This window comes from Balaenoptera ricei, chromosome 1, assembly GCF_028023285.1.
Source record: "Balaenoptera ricei isolate mBalRic1 chromosome 1, mBalRic1.hap2, whole genome shotgun sequence".
Lineage (NCBI taxonomy): Eukaryota > Metazoa > Chordata > Mammalia > Artiodactyla > Balaenopteridae > Balaenoptera > Balaenoptera ricei.
Genome location: NC_082639.1, coordinates 113,546,801 through 113,570,146, shown reverse-complemented (window position 1 = coordinate 113,570,146; position 23,346 = coordinate 113,546,801). Strand labels below are relative to the sequence as shown.

General features: G+C 44.8%; 2 protein-coding genes across 4 annotated transcripts in view; one reads left to right on the top strand and one right to left on the bottom strand.

Annotated features, from left to right (window-relative positions):
* Positions 1 to 1,791: 1,791 nt before the first annotated feature.
* SYT11 (synaptotagmin 11) lies at positions 1,792 to 22,473 on the bottom strand. 2 transcript variants are annotated; one of them, XM_059933531.1, is made up of 4 exons: positions 22,220 to 22,473; positions 15,398 to 16,215; positions 6,589 to 6,712; positions 1,792 to 5,062 (listed from the first exon to the last, which is right to left on the bottom strand). In XM_059933531.1, the coding sequence occupies exons 1-4, from the start codon at positions 22,251 to 22,253 to the stop codon at positions 4,752 to 4,754; spliced, it is 1,287 nt and encodes a 428-aa protein (XP_059789514.1). In that variant the 5' UTR covers positions 22,254 to 22,473; the 3' UTR covers positions 1,792 to 4,751. The 2 variants fall into 2 exon arrangements, with proteins under 2 accessions (XP_059789514.1, XP_059789524.1); XM_059933541.1 differs by having other exon boundaries at positions 6,592 to 6,712.
* The window catches only part of GON4L (gon-4 like), a 91,789-nt gene continuing 89,840 nt past the window's right edge, over positions 21,398 to 23,346 (top strand). Inside the window, exon 1 of one of the 2 annotated variants that reach the window (XM_059933467.1) lies at positions 21,398 to 21,424. The gene's annotated coding sequence lies outside the window, so the exon portion shown is untranslated. The remainder of the gene's footprint in view (positions 21,425 to 23,346) is intronic. The other variant, XM_059933506.1, reaches the window with a different exon arrangement.

Genomic DNA, 23,346 nt, shown 5'->3' with positions numbered 1-23,346 from the left:
CAAGGTAGGGGGGATGGATGAGATTGGTAGGTGAGGCACTTGGTAGGTTGGCAACTCTTCTCAGAGAGTTTGTTACAAGATTACAGGAGAAAATACCTTGGAGTGAAAGGTACTATAGAAAACTATGTGGGAATTCCCTGGCGGTCCAGTGGTTAGGACTCCACACTTCCACTGCTGAGGGCCCAGGTTCAGTCCCTGGTCGGGGATCTAAGATCCCACAAGCTGCACGGGGCGGCCAAAAAAAAAAAACCAACTATGTGATGTTCTTCATTCATTGCCCACCCTGCATCAGTTCTTTCTTCCAAAGGAAATGTTTTACTCAAGAATCCCCCCATCTCCCATACTTAGTTCCAGGACAGTCCTAAATGGCCTAAAGATAATCCCATCCTCCTTGCCTGTGATTGGTTCAGAAATGACCATGTGACACATTTTGGACCAGCAAGATAAGAGGAAAGAATAGCTAGAGGCTTCTGGGAATGATTGACCTTATTTTTCTAGGAGAGGTCCTTTCCCTCCCCGGGGGGGTGCTTCTATAAATATCATAAAAGCCTTATGATTAAGCTAGCATTGAATGTCAGAATGGCCCACAGAAAGAACCTGGGCCCCTCATAGTATTAGTGACCTTTTGCTGAGTCAACTCTGAAGCCTAACCTGCCTCTGGACTTCCAGTTAGGTGAACCGATCCATATTCTTAATGTGTAAGCCAATTTGAATTGGGTTTTCTGTTAATTATAGCCAAAAACATCTTGAGTGCCAAGATACTCTTACCATCATTGTTATTATATTATCATGTTAGAAAAAAGTAATATGCAAAACTATATACATACTATGATTGGAATCATAAGGTCGTTCAAAGAAATTGGAAGGAGATATGCCCAAATTAATACTGTTTGCCTGTAGGTGGATTTTTTCCAGTTCCTATGAATTGTACTTTATTTTATGTGTTTTCTACAATGATCCTGAGTAAGGTATCAGGGGAATAAATGTACAGGAAATAAGACTAAAGACAAAATTGTTGTTAAGGTTTTGGAATCTTGATTTTTTTTTCCTCTTCTCTATTTTCCAGAGTTCTTATAATATGCTTATGATGTTAGTTTTGCAATTTAAAAATGCTTTATAGTTCCTTAACTGAAACTTTAAAAAGTTTTAAACTTTTTCTCTTGCTTCCTTTCTACTACTTGCGTGTACACACAGTGTTCCTTTTCCTTCAGGGCATTTCTCAGTTTGTGATTAAATATTTATTAGTGTGATTAATTGATTAATGCTTGTCTTCTTCTAAGCTCCTCAAATGCAGGACTCTTGCTCATCAATGTCTTGTATCCCCAGTACCTGGCATATGATAGAGACTCAATTAAAAAATATTTCTTGACTAATGAATAAATAAGAGAACAGAATCAGCCAGTCTCAGCATTACTTTTGGAAATATTTCCAATTAAAGGGGCAGACTAATTCTCAGCACTAAAAACCATCATCCCTCTCTCTGGTGGTTATGATCTTAAATATTACATTTTAAGAGGAAAACAGAAGGACTAGAAAAAGGACTCTCAGTCTGGAGCCTGGAATCTGCATTTTTTAACAAGTGTCCCAGATGATTCTGAATCAGGTGGTCTAAGACCACGCTTTGGAGAACATGCCCTAGAACATCCTATTGGAGTCTGAATGTTCACATCATTCATAGTCATCCAGCTTCTAAGAAAATCATGCTGATGTCACCGGGCCTATTTAATGTGAATCAGTCTTTATTCTGCACTTGTGTGGTGCATTAACAAATTCAACATACAAGATAGCATTACATATTGTAGGTTAGCGTTACAGCATTATGCAGTTTCACACAATTCATGTTACCTTTTTCATTTTTTTCATTTTTTTTTTTTAATTTGACACGTTTATTTTATTTTTGAGTTTCATTTTTACAAGAGAAGACACAAGGTAAAGAAAGACGACCACATCGGAGAAGGAGCACGGTGAGGGCAATGTCACTATCGTGGCCATAATAAAAGCCTTCCAAGAAAAAGGACTTGCATTATTCCCTCTCCTGAGCAAGCCGCCCCTGTCCCATGAGCCAGTTCTGTTTTCACATCCAGAGCACCACTCATAAACATGTACATCTTGGCTGTGCTCCACTGAGAAGAACTGAAGGAAGGACTAACTCATAAAAGGGACTTATTAAGAAAAACTCTTGTCTTCCCAAAGGAATCAAGATATCAGCAGAGAAGGACTGACTCTTGGAAAATCAGAAGTGACCATTCCCTAACCTATTCCTGACCATGAGTGCCTTGTGCAAAAGCTAGAATGTGACTCTCTTGTCTTTTAACTGACTCTTAGGAGTAGGCATTCCTCCTCCACCTTTATCAGTTAGCTCTGGGAGGAACAAATGTGAAAGCCAAAGCCAGCTAAGAAACTTTGGGACAGCAAAGTCAAGGGCACGATGGATCAGGCCTGAGGTAGGAGGGAGGAACCCTGTACTGTCCGCCTCTTTGCCATTTTTCTGAGAAAGACACCGAGGCAGCTCCTAGGCTACAGCACTACTGGTTCCTTCCCTGCCACCTCACCACCCACTGCTCAGTAGACCCAAAGAATGCAAGGAATAAAGCTACAAGGAAGTGGGGAAGAGAGGAGTTGGGTGAGGCTGTTTTCCCAGACTTATGTCAGGAGGAGCTACAGAGGCACACACAGCAGGGCAAAGACCAGACTATCTCCACCTGTTGCTTTGCATTGTTTCTGGGAAGGAAACAAAAGCGGGTTGCTCAGCGATTTCTGATCTTTAGACATTAAGGCGATGAAGAGGAACCATTTAAAATTTTTCCTAATGGGGCTTCAGAGTGCTCCTGTCAGATTTACATGAAACTATCTCAAAATGCATTTTTAGAAAACAAAAATTATTTTCTTCTACGTATGATACAGTATTTACATTCCATGGAGTGTGGGATAGAAACTGGTGGTGTGAACCCAACTGATGATGAGATTGTGAGTCAGATTATGGGGGATGTGGGATGACAGGGACAAGAACAGAGAGTGGGCTTTGTGCCTGCTCAGAACTGCTGCTCTGCATTGTCAAGAATCCAGGTTAAAAAAAAAAAAAAAAAAGAATGGGGGGTGGGCGGGGAACAGATTGGTTTTAAATCCACAGAGTTAAGGGAATGTCAAAGGCAACATCACCACTCTCTCCACGGAGACTCAGCTTTTCAACTCCCTTCTCAGAAGCAAGTCAGATAGTGATGTTCTTGTATGAATGTGGAATTTCAATCTTGGCTAATCTTTCAGGACTTGGTTCAAGCTGCTGCTTATTTGAGTTCCTTTTCAGGCTGGCAAAAATATCTACTGCCTATCCAGGCTTACTTATTGTCAGTGAAGTCTCTGCCATCTGAAAAGTCTCAACTCTAAGAGACATGGCTGGTCTAGGAATAAGGAGATGTGAATTGTAACCCCAGCAAGATGCTGAATCTCTCTCAACCTCTATTGTCCACTGGCAGAAGGAGGACTGAACTCTGTGGTTACCCATACCTTCATCTTATCTTGAGATTCAGAAGTCCTAAGAACTAAGCACTTTGTTTTCAGGGAAAGGATGTTCTGAAAAAGTCCAAGTTATCTTTATTATTAATTTAGTCACAGGTACTCATTTTACTCATTTAGTTATTTTTAAGAGCCATGATTGAAAAATTTAAGGAGAAAGAATAATTTCTGAAGTCCCTTTTCCTTATAAAGCAAAACTAACCTCATCTAAGCTACTTGAGAAGACTCTAAAGCTTCTCAGTTTTCAGCATTTCTGGAAAAACAGAGGCCAGTTTAATCCTTCAAAACTCTGATGATTTCTAACCCATCAACCAACGAATGGCTGTCCTTCCAGACACAGTTACAAAGGGAGATGGCAGTCATCTCATTTTCCTTTCCTTGTCTTCATACCTACATTTGGGATCAGCTGGATGTATTCATTGGTACTATCCTGTAGCTGAATTTGAAGTCGCCAAAGCTCTCTTTAGACAAGTCATCTAGTTTTGTAAACCCAAATTCTACCTAAAAGTCTGATGTCTTCGTGTACTTGATCACAAATTAATCAAGGACTGCCTTTTACCCATTCATAGCAGGAGAGCTAATAACAAATATACCCCATTTCTCAAGTACTCTTTCTCCTGCAAACCCTGCCTTATCCATTCCACCTTTGTTTCTTGGCTTACTACAGACCTCTGGACCTTGCGCTCAGTCAAAGAGCAGAAATGTAAGAGGTAACAGGGAGAAAAGATGGGGATGATAAAAACATGAGGTTTTACAAGAGCAAAAGATTCTTCCACAGAGGTGGGGAGTGAAAATAACTCTCTAGAGAAGCCCAATAAAAAGAGACCAATTTCAGGTAATCAGCAAATACAATTCGGCACAAAACACAAATTTCATGGATTAAAATCTGTACCTTGATATTGGCAGTTAGGCTAATTTCTTCAGTTTGTATTAGACATGCAAGTATAAGGTTACATTTTTATATATAGACTTGTAGAGGTCTTTCCCTCTCTTTTTTTCCCCCATAAAAAAAAAAAAAAAAGGGGATTTCCTAGTGCCTTGCAAAGGAGAAAAATCATCATCGCTAAGAACTGATCTGCAGCTGTGGTCATGTGGGGTGTTCTTTGTGGGGTTTGTTTTGTAAGAAATTTTCTTCTACAGCTAAAATGAGGTTTTGAGTCCACTTCTCTCTGTTTATCTCTCTCCCCACCACGTCCCTGCCCAGCCCGGCCCTGGGGTTAGAGGCAAGGAGAAGAGGATTAGTACTCGCTCAGACTGTGCCACTTGGCCACAGGCTTGCGGGGGCTCTCGCAGACCTCTCTCCAGTGTTCAGCACCGCTGACTGTGACACTGTGCGCCCCCAGGATCAGCCTCCCCACCACCTCGTTCTTGGTGGTGCGATCGAAGTCGATGACAAGGAACTCGATGCTGATGTCGGGCAGGAGGTCAGTGGGGATGTCGTAGATGAAAGACTCGTTGAAGACTGGGTTCAAAGTGCACTTCTTCACATGGGTTTTCTTCTTGGCAATGCGCTTTCTGCCGTAGTAGACGTTCACCTTGACATAAGGATCTGGGGCCCCCAAAGAGATCAGAAAAAGGGAGACAGGCCTATGACACAGTCCTCTCCTATACAATGGTGGCTTCCGGTTGGGGAGGAGGGGCTTCTGCTGTTCATCTCCTTGGTGTCCCACCCCCCCACCCCGTGTGGTCTTTAGTGATTGCACACTAAGTGTACACTGACTGTGTACACGTCTGCCCTCCTGGACAAGGGGCCAAGGAAACGAGGCAGGCATGGAACAGAACAGCCACCTCGAGTCAGGGCCAAAGAAACCCCACGACACCAAGAAGCATTTTCAAGGGCACAGGGACTAACAAAGCCTGCAGGCTTTTTGCAGAGTCTCACCTGGAGCAAGGGCACAGCACCCAGTGTGCATGCATAGCACTGAGGATACCTTGCCAAATGTAGAGACCCCATTTGCTTACCCAAAGCACCTTCCCAGCTACATTCATCAGGAAGGGAATGTAGACAGAGAGAGGAATGGGTGGACAATGAGAGGTGCCAGGGGTCCTGAAAGGTGGAGGGGGGGGTGTCTGGGTCACAGGCAAGGGGCAGTGGTGGGCGGGGCACGGACAGATAGAAATAGGTTGAAGTACAAACACATGAAAAAATGCTCAACATCACAAATTATCAGAGAAATGCAAATCAAAACTACAATGAGATATCATCACCTCACACCAGTCAGAATGGCCATCATCACAAAATCTACAAACAATAAACGCTGGAGAGGGTGTGGAGAAAAGCGAACCCTCTTGCACTGTTGGTAGGAATGTGAATTGATGCGGCCACTATGGAGAACAATATGGAGGTTCCTTGGAAAACTAAAAATAGAACTACCATGTGACCCAGCGGTCCCACTACTGGGCATATATACCCTGAGCGAACCATAATTCAAAGGGACACATGCACCCCACTGTTCACTGCGGCACTGTTTATAATACCCAGGACATGGAAACAGCCTAAATGTCCATCGACAGAGGAATGGATGAAGAGGATGTGGTATGTATATACAATGGAATGTTAGCCATAAAAAGGAATGAAATTGGGTCATTTGTAGAGACGTGGATGGACCTAGAGACTGTCATGCAGAGTGGGGTGGGTCAGAAAGAGAAAAACAAATATTGTATATTAACACGTATATGTGGAATCTGAAAAAATTGGTATAGACACGTTTAGGTCTTATTTGCAAAGTAGAAATAGAGACACAGACATAGAGAACAGATGTATGGATACCAAGGGGGGAAGGGAGGGGGATGAACTGGGAGACTGGGATTGACATACATACACTATTGATACTATGTATAAAGTAGATAATTAATGGGGGCCTGCTGTATAGCACAGGGAACTCTACTCAGTGCTCTGTGGTGACCTAAATGGGAAGGAAATCCAAAAAAAGAGGGGATATATGTATATGTATAGCTGATTCACTTTGCTGTGTAGTAAAAACTAACACAACATTGCAAAGCAAATATACTCCAATAAAAAAAAAAATGTTAAAAAAAAAGAGAAAAAAGAAATAGGTTGAAGTAAATAGCTGCTACCTGAGAGACCGGTGATATCCATCTTCGGCAAGTGTCTGGCTTTGAGGACCACCACTGTCATTCTTTGTGCCACAGGCTGATATGACAGAGACACCTGGAGCTCCCCTCTGCTAATGCACTTCTGGGGAGAAGAAAGAGCAGGTGAGAATCCCGGCAGAGGGAGCAGGCCACAGCACAGAAAGCATGCGGAGGAAAAAGGAAATGTTCTCATCATAATCCTGATACTAAATAAAATCATTTGCATGGAGAGACAGCATAACCTAGTATTTAGGAGCGCAGACTCTGAAGCCAGACCGGCCTGGATTCAAATCCTGACTCTACTTCTCATCTGTCTGACCTGGGACAAGCTACTTCCACTTCCTCATCTGTAAAATGGAGATAAAAATAGTCCCAACTTCCCAGGATTAGTAAGAGGATTCGATAATTTAGAATTTGTAAAACACCACAGTGCCTGGCACACAGTGTGTACCAGAGATGTGCATTCTCTCCTATTCTCTCATTCAGTTCTTTTTCTAAAAATTTTTTAAAACAATAAATTTATTTATTTATTTTAATTTTTGGCTGTGTTGGGTCTTCGCTGCTGTGCACGGGCTTTCTCTAGTTGCAGCGAGCGGAGGCTACTCTTCATTATGGTGCGCGGGCTTCTCATTGTGGTGGCTTCTCTTGTTGTGGAGCACGGGCTCTACGCACGCAGGCTTCAGTAGTTGTGGCACGCGGGCTCAGTAGCTGTGGCTCGTGGGCTCTAGAGCGCAGGCTCAGTAGTTGTGGCGCACAGGCTTAGTTGCTCCGCGGCATGTGGGATCTTCCCAGACCAGGGATAGAACCCATGTCCCCTGCACTGGCAGGTGGATTCTTAACCACTGCGCCCCCATGGAAGTCCCTCATTCGGTTCTTGCCATAAAAAAAGTTTTGAAGACTGTATAGTGGGAGACAGGAAACTTGAGTTTGAGTAACTTGGCCAATTACTCACCAGCTGGCCCTGGGCAAGTCCCTGAACTTTCTGGAGCCTGTGCCTCCATTTCACAAGGGGAATATCCACACCTGCTTCGCCTGCCCCAGTGTATTACCTTCAGAGTGTCTTCTCCAGCCACCTCGGATGCCCACAACTTTGTTTCCCCACTTTGAAATTTTATGCTAGTCTCTATTTTGAGCTTGAAACAACAACAACAAAAAAACCTCTAGTCCTCCAAGAACATTTAAAATAATATTTGGAGGACTTCCCTGGTGGCACAGTGGTTAAGAATCTGCCCGCCAATGCAGGGGACACAGGTTCAATCCCTGGTCCGGGAAGATCCCACATGCCACGGAGCAACTAAGCCCGTGAGCCACAACTACTGAAGCCCACGCGCCTAGAGCCTGTGCTCTGCCACAAGAGAAGCCACCGCAATGAGAAGCCCGCGCACCGCAACGAAGAGTAGCCCCTGCTCACCACAACTAGAGAAAGCCCGCGCGCAGCAATGAAGACCCAACGCAGCCAAAAACAAATAAATAAATGTATATATATATATTAAAAAAAAAAATCTGGATACTAATTACATGCCAGGTGCTGGGGATTCAGAACTGATAGGACTCAGTTCTTGCTCCCAAGGAGCTTATCATGCACTAGAAGAGACAGAGATGTAAACAAACATGTTACTTGTCAGAAAAGTGAGAAGCCTGGAAATTCCCTGGTGGTCCAGTGGGTAGGTCTGTGCTCTCACTGACGAGGGCCTGGGTTCAATCCCTGGTCAGGGAACTAAGATCCTACAAGCCATGTGGCGCAGCCAAAACAAAAAAATCCTCAGTGCTGTTGAGAGATTCAGGGGGAGGCTTTGCCAGCTGACATCTGGGCTGAGTTGATGGTGGGTGAGTAAGAGACACAGGCAATGGGCAGAGAGAAGATCTCGTGGGGCAGGGCGTCAGAATGGCTGGTACAAAGTCTTTGGGTGCTGAAAGGGTAGGCTGTGTTCAGAGAATGCTGAGAGGCGAGAGTGTCCCTGATGTTGGGGTGCTGGCAGGAGGGACGGGCCAGGAACCCAGAGAGGTGGGTCAGGCGAAGGTGAAGGGCAGTGGGGGTGAGCTAACCAAAGAGCAGAGCCAGCCGCAGCACCCAGGCAAGAGGAGGTCTGTAGGCAAAGGTGCGACAGTTATTGTTGTTGTTAGTATATTAATAATAATACTATTTGAGTGAAAGCTGGAGAAGGAACTAAAGTAGAGAAAGACCAAAGTCAGAAAGCTCAGTTAAGAGGCTGCTGCAACAGGCTAGGGAAGAAATGATGAGGCCTGGAACCAGGGCTGTGGCAGAGGAGATGGACCTGGGGTAGGATATGTCTCAGGAAGAATTGTCAGGATTTTCTGGGTTGGGGCAGCTAATTGGATGAAAATATAGGGGAGAGGGAAGAGATGGAGGACTATTTCTTGTGTTTCTAGCTTAGGAAGTAGGGATGAGGCTGGGATAAAGAAAACAAAAGGAGGTGGGATAGGAGGACTTTAGGACATAATAAGTTAAATTTGAGACAAAAAAAAAAATTCGAGACCAAATCATTCCTCCACTATCAAATCCTATTCCTTGTATTCTTCATAGCCCCAAAGGAATGTCACCTACTTGAGGAATTCTTCTTAGATTGAGCAAAAATAGACCAAACTCACCACCAGCCTTACATACGCCACATACCCACCAAAATGACTTGCTGTGCACTCACTAAGTGCCAGGCACTCTGCTAGCAACTAGGGCTGAAATGATGCACAAAGAAGACCCCTACCCTCCAGAAGCTCACAGGCTAGTGCACTACCTGCTCAGGTGTGGCTGGTGCAGGAAAGAACAACAGCAGTAAATAATTTCATTAGCTCATCAGTGAAAAACAAGAGGAAAAACCCTAATAGTTTATGCTTTGATTATAAGTCTTAAGTCACCTCGAGGAATGAACTGTGATAATATTTCCATTTGGCTTAAAAAAGTACTTGAGGCTATATTTCATACCAGGAGCATATGGAAATGTCTCTCGTAGGGTACTGAATGTGACTGAACTTTAAACTTAGCCGTTAGCTTTTGAAATTGAAGTACAAAAGAAAATAGACTTTAAAAAAGATGTTCATGGTATTCTCTGCTAGATTGAAGCCCCACATCTCTTCCTTACCCATAATATATAGCCGGCTCTTGATTATATCCATGGGAAGTACCCTCAGCCAGTTTAAAATCACAGGCTGGTTGCCCTTGCCAACCAGTATACTTCTGGGCTGCTTCCTTTTGACGAGTCAGAATGCAGACAGAGAAGGTAAACTCATTTTTACTATCAGCCACAGCCAAATGGCATCAGGAGAGTAATCCCTCACGAAAAAGAAAATTAAATGCCTTCTAAAACATTCAGAACTGGCCTGCCCAATACAGTAGCCGCTAGCTACATGTGTCTATGTAAATTTTAATTTTAATTCATTAAAATGAAATAAAATTAAAATTTTAGTTTCTCAATCACGCTGGCCATATTTCAAGTGCTCAGTATCCACACGTGGCCAGTGGCTACCATACTGGACAGTGCAGATATAGAACATTTCCACCATCACAGCATCCAGTGGATAGTGCTGATCTAGAAAGAACTTCTGGATTATTTGGGCCACTGCTCCCCTCCATTTCCATGAATAATGAAATGTTAACTAGTTTTGATATCTATCTCTGGGACCATCCTTGAATATTGGTATCTAAATATTAAATATGCAATCTTGGGGACTTTCCTGGTGGTCCAGTGGGTAGGACTCCATGCTCCCAATGCAGGGGGCCAGGGTTCGATCCCTGGTCGGGGACTACACCCCACAAACATGCCACAACTAAGAGCCTGCATGCTGCACCTAAAAGATCCTGCGTGCCCCAACTAAGACCCTGTGCAGCCAAAATACATAAATAAAATTTTTTTTTTAAAAGAGTTTTATTTGTAAAAATAACATTGATTACAAGATTATACTTAAGTTTTCTGGTTATTTATTTAAAACTCTGTTTCAAAAAAAAAAAAACCGCTTCCTAAATCATCCATTGTAGCAAAATCATCCTAATTTAAATCCCGTGCCCCTTCCTTAGTTCTTTGGGAAGGTGGACAACTTCTGGTTACCTTCACAATAATTTCCTCCCCTAAAATCACTCCTCAGACAACTGTTCTCCATCTGCTTCCCACCAACCCCCCTTCACCTTTGGCCATTTTACATGGGCAGAACGCCCATCCCCATTCAGCTGCCCCTTTGTGATGCCCAAGTCTGCAGCCACAACACCACCTGAATACCATTCCATTCTGCATTGAAGGCCGGAGTTTCAAGTCTCCCCCTCCCCCCTCCCCTTCTCTTTCCACCCAATTCCCATTCCAAGCGGCATTGTCAATGACTCTTTGTCAAGGGCTCTTTCTCAAGGGCTGGGAGCGAACTCTGTTTCCCAGCCCCTTGGCCTAGTGAGGTAAAGACCCTGTTGGGGGGCAGGCAAGCAGAAGGACAAGGGGGAGAAAGGGTTTTATCCATGCCTGACAGAGCTGGGAGGCTTTGCTCTCAGAGAGCGGGATCCTTTCTCACTCCGTGGAAAAGAAGAAAAAGAGCAGTGGTCCTAAAGAAGGCGTTCAGCTGAAGGAAATACTGAGGCGAGGGATAAGTCTAGTTCTTATAATTAGCAGGGCCCCGCCCACAGTGATTTTTCTAGGCACAGCATCTTTGCAAAGAGGAGGACTCACGCGTCCTCAATAAACCTTTATTGGGGCTAGAAGTTCTCAGTGCTACCTCCACATAAATCACAGTCATGAGAAAACAAAAGAAACAAAAACCTCAACATTCAATCACATCCCTCCTCGTCTTCTCCCCAATACACAAATAGAGCATCTTTCTTTTTTGTGTGTGTGGTTTTATTTATTTACTTATTTTACATAGCAATTTTCTTTATTGTTCCTGGATAACTGACATTCCTTTTTCTTTCTTTCTTTTCAGTCCTTTTTGACTAGACTGGATGAACTCCAAGGTCTCTTGTAAATCTGAGATTCTAAGAATCCTATCATTCCCATGACCATTGTCCCAGGTCATGAACACCAATCTGGCAGTAGAAAGACAGGAAATGGTTTGGGAAACAATGACCTGAAGAAATTAGGAGTCTAACAACTCTCTATTATAGGCCTTGTAAATCACTTCTTTCCCACTGTCTCTTCTTTAACCCCAGCCCTCGCTGAACCACCTCCCTTCTCCTTGTGGGGGATGTATTATGGGAATGTAAATTCACTTTTATTTCTATCTGAATAGAATACTAGGAAAAAAAAAAAAAAGCTGTCACTAAAAAAAAAATCCAGTTCCTAAGTCCAACTCAGAGAGTTTTGGGCATTATAGAGTTTATACTGTGAACTTCTTTCATTAATAATTGAGTGTTAATTTTTAATGCTTCTTATATCTTTCTGTATATTCCTAAGAGCTGAGTACTCTCACAGAGTCACCCCATTAGCCTTCGTGATCCAGCCTAGAGGGAGACTGAGGCCCAGAGTAGGTAACTGCTTGCCCAGAATTAGTCAGTGAAATGGACAGAATCAGAAATCATGACCAGTCCAGGGCTTCTTCAACTGGACTGCACTGTACTAACGGAAAGGACAAGAGCTGAATTTTCTGCTAAAGGTCAGGAAATGCAGTTAGGGGTGGGTGGTTGTCTAGAGAAATGCAGTTCTCACCAGTCTCCGCCCAGGAACATTTGGCTCCATTATTATAAGGGAGTACCTTACCCAGACCAGAAAGAGCTCTTTACAGACAGTGTGGAATAGTCCAAAGCAGCTCTAACTGATGAGCCATGGGGAGATCCAGAAAGGGCAGATTCTTGGCTACAGTAGGGAGGGTTTAGGGTAGACATTTGGAGGCTGTACTGCTAGGGAATCAGGGGGACGAGTGACTAGAGAGATGACAGCCACGACCCAGGATGGAACACAGCTCTGCCCACTGGCACTGGTTGGGGAAAACAGGCTTAGGACACCCGGGAGGCTGCAAGGCTCTGGGGTGGGGCCGCAGGGGCTCTGGGTGTCCTGTCTGGAGCCTCTTCCAGGGGATGTGTTGCTCAGGATCCCAGCCCCGGCTTATCCCTCCTGAAGGGCGTTAATAAAGTGGAAAGAAGCTTGGCTCTCCCCAAGAGCCCCTGGCAGTTTAGCAAATGCCATTGTCTGTGCTCCCTGCCCAGTGTCCTGGATTTGAGGCTGTTTTGTTCCCAGCCCAAATCGGTCCCTTTCCTTGCCAGGGTCTTCCCAGCTGCAGCTTGGTACAGAGCCATCCTCCACAGTCAGCCGTGGGCTGCGACTGCATGAGCTGTCTGAAGGAGTCCAGCTAGTTGGTGGATTTACCAGGCTAGTGCTCCAGGGAAGGCTGTGCCGGGAAAGAACAACCCTGCGAGGAGAGCTAGATGAAGGCAGGGAGTAGAGCACTGGAGCTGCTATAAAGGGGAGTCAGGAATCAGGGGAGCGGGTTGGCAGAATCTGGAGGAAAAGAAATGGAAGGAGAGGGGAAGGGATGCAGGGAGATGAGACAGGTCACTACTGCAGCTTCTGTCCAGGCCTTCTGACTCCAACCTCAGAGGATACAAAAACTCTTGCTGTCTTGGACTCGGGGACGCCTCATTGTATCCTGGCAACAGACCAGTGTTTATGCCCTGACCAAATGCCTCTAATGGTCTTTGAAATGTTTGGACTCCCCCGGCCCCTGTGAGGTAGAGCTGAGCGGGCCACGTGACAACAGTGGTTCTCTGGGCAATGGCATGGCTGGGCTGGCTGCAGTGGGACAGGCGCCTACACAGCAGAGAGGGTAAGAACACACGTCCAGGGCTTCCCTGGTGGCGCAGTGGTTAAGAGTCCGCCTGCCAATGCAGGGGACACGGGTTCGAGCCCTGGTCCGGGAAGATCCCACATGCCGCAGAGCAACTAAGTCTGTGCGCCACAACTACTGAGCCTGCACTCTAGAGCCCGTGAGCCACAACTACTGAGCCCACGTGCCACAACTACTGAAGCCCGCGTGCCTAGAGCCCATGCTCCGCAACAAGAGAAGCCACCACAATGAGAAGCCCACGCACTGCAACGAAGAGTAGCCCCCGCTCGCTGCAACTAGAGAAAGCCCACGCGCAGCAATGAAGACCCAATGCAGCCAAACATAAATAAATAAATAAATAAATAAATAAATAAATAAAAAGAACACACGTCCAGGGGGAGCCACTTCCTGCCTCCCCTCCCCTCCCCAGCCTGGCACACTGCACAGCGCCCTTCAGCAGTGGCCAAACCTTGTTCCTGGGAGCTCACTGCACACTCAGCCCTGCTGGCCTGGAAGCCTCCTTCCAGTCCTGAGCCTCCTGCCTCCCCACTGAGTCCGGCGTGGTATTGCAGCTGAAGAAGGCAGTAAGAGATCAGCAAAGCATCTACAGGCAGAGCTCTTTCTGGGAAAAGTGCAGTTGATTTTAGTGGCCCTGTTATCCTTTCTGAACCTTCTACCCTCTTCTCCACTGATCCAGGCCTCCCTTGTCTTCCTTCACTTTGTCAAAACAAAATATAAATATCTACAAATCATATATCTCTCCCAGGGATCAAACTTTATTAATAATAGAAATATTAATAGTAATAATAATCATGGTTCCCATTTATTGAAGGTTTACTATGGGCTAGGGATTATGTAAATTCATCATCTTAATTCCTGTGAGAAACTGAGACTTAGAGAATTTAAGCAGCTTGCCCAAGGTCACTTAACGGGTGGAATTTAGATTCAAACTCAGGTCTGACTTCAAAGTCCTTGCTATTAACTCCTAATGGTAAATCCTGAAAAAGGAATGAAACTCTAAGTGTAAAATTTCAACAGCTTCTTTCATAGCACCTACCATACTCACTATGAGATAACTGCCAAGATTTTTTTGTATTTCTCCTCCACTAAAGTAAAAGCTCCATAAGGGCAATAGTATGCCAGGTATATTATCTCATTTGATCCTCATAACCCATAAGGAAGGCAATATTATCAGCTCCATTTTACAGAGGGGGAAATAGAAGCTTAGAAGAGTTAAGTAACTCACCCACATCACACAGCTGGAAAGTGGTGAGCTGGAAGGTGAAGCCAGGCAGTCTGAATCAAGAGCCCCTGTGCTGAACTGCAGAGCTACACTGCCTCCCAGATTGAGGAGGAAACGAACTAGTGGGGCTGGGGGTTACAGTTCTTGCATCCCTGAAATAACTCAAGAGCCAATGCTGGCCCAGTGGAGAGAGGGCAGGATGGAGGGCTCTCATCCCCCTTCTAATGCAAACAAGGAGGAGAGGAGGAACGGGGAGAGAAGTATCTGTGGCAAAGGTTTGGGCCTCGGTAAGGGGCCCAAAGGGTGAAGCAGTTAAGTTGCATTTATAAAATGGTTAAAAGTCATACAGATGATACTACTTACATCTCTAGGTTTGGGTTGGGAAAGGGAAGCTGAGGGGAAAATTACTGATTTCATAGTTTCTCAGCTGTGAGAAATAAGTTCACTAGAGGAAGATCACACATTTTGGAGAAGAAGTTAGCCCCCTTATCCCTGAAGTGATGGGTCTGTGACTGGTGAGCCAGCCTGCTCCAAGCAAGCTGGATGCAGCGTCAGGGTGCCAACCGCTAAGTGAAATTTCAGAAGCTACCTGCCCTTCTCTCCTCACGAAGTTGCTTCTTGGAGGAGATCTAACCTGCCAGGTTCTCTGTCTTACTTTGACCACTGCTTAACCTTGACAGCCAAGAGCTTCCTTTCTACAGCCCCTCTTTGCCATCCATCTCATCCCTCCCCTTCCACTTGTCCCCTTCTCTCCCCCAACCTACCATCCCTCCCCAACACACTCTTCCTCCTCACCTGGATGTTCCTTTTGATGATGTCCCTGGTCAGCTGTACCTTGCCTGTGCTGGGGTCTACTCCAGCCAACGGCACCATGACCTCCCCAATGACGTCATCCCGGGAGAAGCGGTCAAAGCTGAGGACGAGGAAGTGCAGTACCAGGTCCTGCAGCTGGCTGTATGGGATGCCATAGAAGGTGAAGGTCTCGTCAAACACAGGGTCCAGGGTCTTCCGTAGCACTCTGGTCTTCACCCGATGCCGCTTGTCGGGAAGGATGGTCATTTTGATGTAGGGGTCAGAGCCCTGGGTTTGGTCATCCATCACTGGCAGCCCATGAGCCTCCTGGATTGTCACCACCAGGGCTTTTTTGGGGAAGTTATAGTCCACTGAGAAGGTGAGGGATCCTAGCATGACATCCTCCTCTGGAGATGATGGAGAAGTGGTTTTGCTCTCCCCAGGGGTCAGGCTCGCAATGGGGCTCCTCAGTTCTTCCCCATAGTCCACTTTGATGGGTAATTGGTCTATACAAGATCCAGAGCTAGGACCCTTGTCTTGGCCCAGCAGGCCAGCCTCTGCTGCATCCACCAACAGGTTCCCGCGTCCACCTTCCCTCGCAGGGCCATCTTTGTCTCTCCGCACTTTGATGATTTTCTTCTTGTTGCTGAGGGTCTCTGGGTATATGCTGATGCCTTTGAGCATATGAATAAACTTGTATGGTGGGTTCTTGTGCTTCTTCTCTGCCTGCTGGTGGCAGCATGTCCAGACAAAGACAGTCACCGAGACACACACCACCAGCACAGAGGCGCCGATGAGGCCAGCGACCACTGGTGACACATCTGAAGGTGGAGACCAGAGATGTGTCAAGGCAGGTGGACCTCAACCCCTGCCCAGAGCACCCCTGCTTAGTGCTTCTGGCTGGAGCCAAGCTAATCTGTAACCTAGCCTCCAAAGCAAAACTTGCTCATCTGGGCTTATGAACTTCTCCCCTCTCTTGGAGATGCCCTCACCCATCCTCTCCAACCAACCCACGGCTCTTCCTTTCCAACAAACATGGATGAAATACTTATCTTCTCTAGAAAGCCTCCCCTGAAGTGCCCCACCTGACTGCCTGTTCTTTTCTTGGCCTTCCCTCAGCACTTATGGTTTGCTCATATTGATTTGTGTTTCACATAAAGCCACCCTATAGGTCGGCTATAGGTCGACTAAGGTGTTATAGGTCACCTTTTTACATGAGAACCCATTCACCTCAACTGTTACACAAGGGTATGAGCTGTGTCTGGTTTCAGGAGGATATTCCACAGCACCCAGCACAGGGTTTGCAACAGTGGGCTTGTGTGGACTGACTGACTGACAGGTAGGGTAGAAGGATGTGGGATTGATTTTGGATGGTTTTGGTAGGGTGCCCAAGGGTGATAAAAGTAGGTGGGTGGTAAGAAGTAGAAGAACTCTGCGTCTAAGTACTTGAAATATGTTCTAAATTTCAGCTCCCAGGTATTTAAAATACTTGTATTTTAAGATAAAACAATGAAATAAAATAAAATAAATAAAATAAAATAATTAAATTAAAATACTTGTGTTTTAAGATAAAATAATAAAATCTTTTAATATGAAATACAAGTATTTTAAATAGGGAGAAATAGGGACTGTGGAAAATGTCAGACCTTGTCACCTTCTTAATAAGGTCTTCCCTGACCACCCTATTTAAAAGTGTAAACCTTTCCACCCCTGAGACCCACACTTCCTGGCCCTGCTTAATTTTCTCTACATGTCTTGTCATGCTCTCTCTCTCGCTCTCTCTCGCTCTCTCTCGCTCTCACACACACACACACACACACACACGCACACACGCACACACACATACACAGGCGCACACATACACATAAGAATATATACAGATACACACATATAATTTTACTACTTATTGTCTGTCTTCACTAGAATGTAAGTTTCATAAGGACAAGGATTTTGTCTGTTTCGCTCATTTCTGTATCCCCAGCACTAAAAACACCTAACAGGTACTTAATATATATTTGTTAAGTAAACAAATAACTAAAGAGAAACAGATTTTTTTCCTTCCCCTCCTCTAGTCTTGTCTTTTCCTACACAAATCGGGCCCCTGACTTAGATAATTAGGTTTGGGGATTTCCTCCCCCTTAAGTTCATTGAAGCCAAATTGAGTTTAGGCTTTAAAGATCTAGATAAGGCCTATAGTTATCCATACTACTCATTAGGGTAAGTCTTGGGTAGGGCAGGGGAAATAAGGAAATAAATGTGATTCTAGCATATTCCAGATTCTTCCTAGAACATCCTTCCACCAAGTATATGCCTGGCTCACGGCCTCACTCACTGCAGGCCTCTGTTCCAAACCTCATCTTATCAGAGAAGCATTTCCTGACTGCTGCAAGTAAGATGATATCCCGTTTACCCTGCTTTATTTTTTTTCATAGCACTTATTACCCCTGACATATATTTGTCTGTCTTCCCTCACTAGGTAAGTGTAACAAGAATAGTGACTGTTTTGTTCACTGCTATATTCCCAGGTCCTAGAACCATGTGGCACACAGTAAGTGTTCAGTGAACAAATGAATTAGTGAATACAAAACAGCTTCCACTTTAGGAGTTTGGGATTAGCAGATACAAACTACTATATGTAAAAGAGATAAACAGCAAGATTCTACTATATAGCACAGGAAACTATATTCAATATCCTGTAATAAACCATAATGGAAAAGAATATGAAAAATAATATACTCATATATAAAATATATAATCGAATCACTATTCTGTACATCAGAAACTAACACAATATTGTAAATCAAATATACCTCAATAAAAATAAAAAACAGCTTCCACAGATTGGAAAAACAGAATGAGGTCAATATTATTACCCATAACAGGGATAAATGTAAAATTCTATTTGCCCTTCAAAACCTATCGATAGGCAATGGGAGACCTTACTTGATGAGTGTGAGTAAAAATAACTTAGTAGTTTAGGTGACAAAAAGCTTGGAGTATAATTAGGCTGATGCTAACTTATATTATCAGTGCAATGTCCAGATCACAGGAGGGGTAGTATAATTTCATCTGCACTGGTCACGACACATACGGAGTATTCTATCTAGTACCGACAAGAATAAAAATTGCTATTTTTTGTGTACCTTTATGATATCCCTGCCAGGCATCATGTTAGAGATTTTTCTCTCCAAAACAAATAACTCATTGAATAGGTACCATTTATATCCCCACTTTACAATTGAGAAAGCTGGGGACTCAGATCTACACTAGGCCACATAGTAGCAAATGGCAGTGATGGGATTTAAACCCTGGTCTATCTGACACCAGAATGTCTGTACATTATGGATAAGCAGGATAGTAGAGGGCCTGGAAACCATATCAAGTGAGGAGAAGTTGAAGGAACTGGAGCTGAGGAGTCTGGGAATAATAACTTTCTTCAATTATTTAAGGCATTTTGCTGGAAGAAGGTCTGATGTGATTTTACTTTGGAGGGCAGGTCTAACACCAGTGCGTACAGGCTACAGGAAGACAGATTTTGACTCAATGAAAAGAATCAAATTATTTTTAGAACTGCCTCTCAGTGGCCCAGATGGCTTCAGGAGGCAGTGAATCTCCATTTGAAAACTTTCAGAGATTGGATCACCTTGGTCAGGCATATTCTAAAAAAGATTTCTTTAATGAGGATTGGAATAAATGTCTCTGAAATTCTTTCTACTTCAAACATTCCATGGTTCTATGAAAGTTGGGACCAGGTAAGAAAAGAAGTGGTTACATTTTGAAATATTAATATAGATTAGGAGTAAAGCCATTGAACAAAGTAAACCAAGGTGACTGTGTCCATGGCCATACTGAATAACAACAGCATTTATTTTCAGAGTATCAAGTGAAATAAAAGCTGTTAGGGAGAGGTTTCACAAAATGGGAGCAGCCTTAGCTGTAAGCACCTTGAGAGTGGGCAGAAACAACACCCTGTTCATCTTTGAATCCCTGAGTCTCTTGCATCTAACAGGAGCTCAGTAAATATTTGTTTGAACAATTGATTGGGTTCAACTGTCAATCAGCATAGGCACGATTTGAAAAAGTGGCTCTCCATTCACCCATGAGAGACTTCCTGAAAACTGCTTGCTACTGATTAGTAAAATCGAATATTGATTGTGTCTATGAGAAGAGAAAAGCAGGGAACCACCAAGACAAGTATATTTTTGAGAATGATTTGAAAGGGAGTCTAAAGGCCTGGGTTGGGAGACATCCGAGTGATCCTTTTGGCTCTGCCATAGATTACTCTGTGATCTTGAGAGATCCCCACTGCTGCTTACAATGCCTCAACTTTTATTGCTAGAAAATAGAGGTGGAGCAGGTAAAAGAGAAGAAGAAGGATTCTCATCTTTCAGGAGGATAGAGAAGGAAAAAAAGAGAAATGGATGAATCCACTTGTGAATTACCTAGGCGATCTCCTCCACCTTGTTTCCCACTTTTGTCCTACTTTCTTCTTCATTTTAGTATTTGTTAACCCCTGCCTCTCTCCCCCCACCCCCAAGGCAGTGAACTAGAAAAATCAGAGATATTGTCTAGCTTTAGTCAAAAGCTTGGTGGGAAAAGGAAGTTGGAACTAAAAGCTGAAGTGAGTGTTTTCAAGTAGTTGTAAATTGCAGTGACCCATGCTGCTTGCTGCTTTTGTCCTCCAAGGTCATGGATAATTGAGTGTTGGCTCAGTGAATCTCTCAAGGGCTAGGGAGTTTGAAATGAAGTGCTCTATGAGATGTGAAAAAGTCAGAAGTGGCAGTTCTCTGTAGAGGAGATCCTCTGTATGGATTTAAAGATCTGCAAGACACATCTGGGCTTTGTCCAGTTCTCTCAGTCTCTGACCAGCCCTGCTTATTGACACTTCCTTTGCTAAAATAGCTTTTCCCTGTCAAGTAGGCCAGCATGACACAGTAAAATGAGAATGAACTTTGGCATCAACTGGAAATTGGTTTAAATCTTAGCACTACCCTAACTAGTTTGTTTTACTTTAGCCAAGTTATTTTATCTCCCTTAGCCTCAGTTTCCTCATCTAGCAAATATATATAATAATGAATACACTTGAGGATATTTGTAAGGATTAAATAAAATGTAGTACGTAAGGGCCTGATAATTTCTTTTTCCACTAACATTCCCTCTAAATGAGATCAGTGTATTATGCTCTACAGCATCTAACTTTCCAAGGACTCTGGAACTGCAATTAAAAGAAAAGAATATGCTGGAAAGAAGGCATAAGAAGAAAAAGAAAGAGCAAGAAGAAAAATCATGAGGTGCTCATGTGATGACAAAAGGGACATCTATTTTGGAAATTTAGGACTCAAAGAATAAAAATGCAGAAGGTGAAGTGGAAGAAAGAAATATAATCAAGATTTAGCCTTAGGGAATCAGTGCAAACAAGTAGTAAATGGGTGTGATCTGTCATCCTATACTTTCTCTGATCTGATGTCTTCTTCCTGGCATTGAGGGGATAGAGCACACTGGGTTCTGTTCATTTCCATAAACCTTTTATTTGGGAGTGAGAAAAGCCATTTCTTAGTTGGATTATGGCCCCACCCTAAACACTGGAGTCTGGATGCTCAAACCTTCTGGATTGTCTGAGGGATAGAATCTCTTAAGGGAAAAGGAGGAACCCTAGGCTGACAGCAACTCTCACTGGCTTCTCCCATACAAACTGGGATAGAACTGAGGGAGAAACAGGACAATTCTTTTTTATTTTGGGGCCAGGAAAGCATAGCACAGGAAGTTTGCTACCCTAGCACATTTTGGAGGAATCCCCCAGAGGAAAAACTTGCTTCTCGAGCTTTTCTTTCCCATATGCTTCCCTATTTTCTACCCCACTCTGCTCCAGGGAGTGTAACTGATCTTGGAGCCTGTAGGGTTGGGTCGGGGACCAGCAGCTCCGAGATGACGTAATGCTTTCTCTGGTACACAAAGCGGCCTCCCCCGGGCTCGGCCTTTTTCGCCCCTCCCCCTCCGGCCTGGATCGGGCCCCCGCCAGCACCAGCGCGGGTGAGTCCCCCTTTTTGAAAAGCCAGCCTAGGGAAACAGGGAACAAAGGCCTGGGAAGAAGAGCCTAGGCGCTGCCAGGAGGCCCAGAAATAGACATCACGTCATCCCCCAGCCCAGCAGCGCCAAGCGCCATTTGGTAGCTACGGACGGACCCCAACATTACGATGCAGAATAGAAATTGCAGGGCTCACGTTTCCTCCTAGCCCCAGCATCCAGCTGACCGGCTTAAGGAGTGGCTTCCTTTTTGCTCCCCACCCCCGCACCCCTCTTTCCCCAGAGGCCGCCGCCTCCCCTGGCTGCCAGCCACACAGCCCACAGTCCCCAAGCTGCCATCTTGATGCCCCATCTCCCTTGCCACCTCCCTCCCCCGCAGCCCTGAGGAGTGGGAGGGGGAGGAAGGGGCACCGCCCTGCGTGCCCCAAAGGGAAGGGCTCGGCCTATCTCACCTCTCCTCCCCCAGAAGGAGGGGTTCACATCCTCCTCAAGCTCTCTGCTTCTCACCTCCAGCAGTGCTGACACTGCACCATACAAGGTTTTAGCATCCTGGACCTTCCCACCCTCGGTGTGGCTCTGGCCTTCTCAGCCCGTGAAGCCCATAGCTCACGTTCGGGTGCCGTACACTGCCTGCTACCCACCACCGTAGGCCCAATTCTACCCATCACCACAGGCCTGATTCTAGAGGGGCTGGCACTTGAAGGCCATGGTCTGGGCTTCACGCTCTGCCCAGCTGCTGGGCTCCCTTGGCTTTGCAACGGTTTCGCCTACCCCAGGCTTAGTTTGCCAGATTCTACTTACCAAAGCTAGGTCGGATATTGGTGATCTCAGCCATGTCGTAATCAGAGGCTATTGCTATAAATGCTTTTGCAATGGTCAGACAACTCTGGGACCTCCGGTCAGTACGGAGGCCCCCGCTGCAGAGTGCTAGGTCAGGGGAAGGGGAAGGTATCTGGCGGACGCCTCCTGCGACGGTCTGGCCTCTGGTTGCCAGCTGCGGTCGCCTCTTAAGATGCTCCAGGGATGCTCTGAGCTAAGGAAGCAGGTGCAGCCAGACTGGTCCTGATGCGAGGTAGGCCCCGCCTTCCTCCGAACGGCCCTCGGCAGAAGACTCCGCCTCTGTCCGAAAAGTTCCGGAAGGCAAGCCCCGCCCTTTTCCGGAAGATCTCTGGGAGGGCACCCCTCCCATCGCCAAGATTTCCAGAGAATGAGACCCCGCCTACTGATGGGCTGTGGGTCTATAAGGCGAAAACCCCGAGGCCTAAAGACAAGTGTAGGTACTTTATCGTCTGAGATCCCCTAGATCTTGTGATTCCGGTTCCCTGGGCTTAATATAGCAGCAGAATGTTCTGGCAGGATTTTGGAAAAATAAAATTCTATATTGCCTGCATTTCAGTATTAGTTGCCTTTATTGTTATGCGTTTCTGAGACCACTAAAGATTATTATGGAAACTTTCTTGAACTTCAGAAGCTCTGATTAAAGACCAAACCTGGTGTTGGTTTCACAACTCTGAAAATTTACTGAAAATAATTTAATTGTATAAGTAAAACGGATGGATTCTGTGATGTGTAAATTGAAGCTGTTTTAAAAAAAAGACTAAAAAAGAGTGCTAAAGTTAATCAGTGTTGGATATTTCTCTTCCAAAAGCTTCAAGTGCTTAGAACTGCTTAGGGAAGTGAGTGAGAGAGAGAGAGAGAGAGAGCCAGCGAGCAAACCAACAGATCTGTGTATTCTGTAGTTTCAAAAGCAGGACACAAGTGAAACTCCAAGCTTCTAGAGATTTCCTTGGCATTTGGAAGAGTTAGAGTGATTCACGTAAGAGTCAGACTACTGGCGGTTATCTCCATGATTACATCAAGTTCATCATTTTTGGCTGTGGATACTTTCATCCTGTCGGATTCTGTTTACAGACAGAATCAGGTCAAAT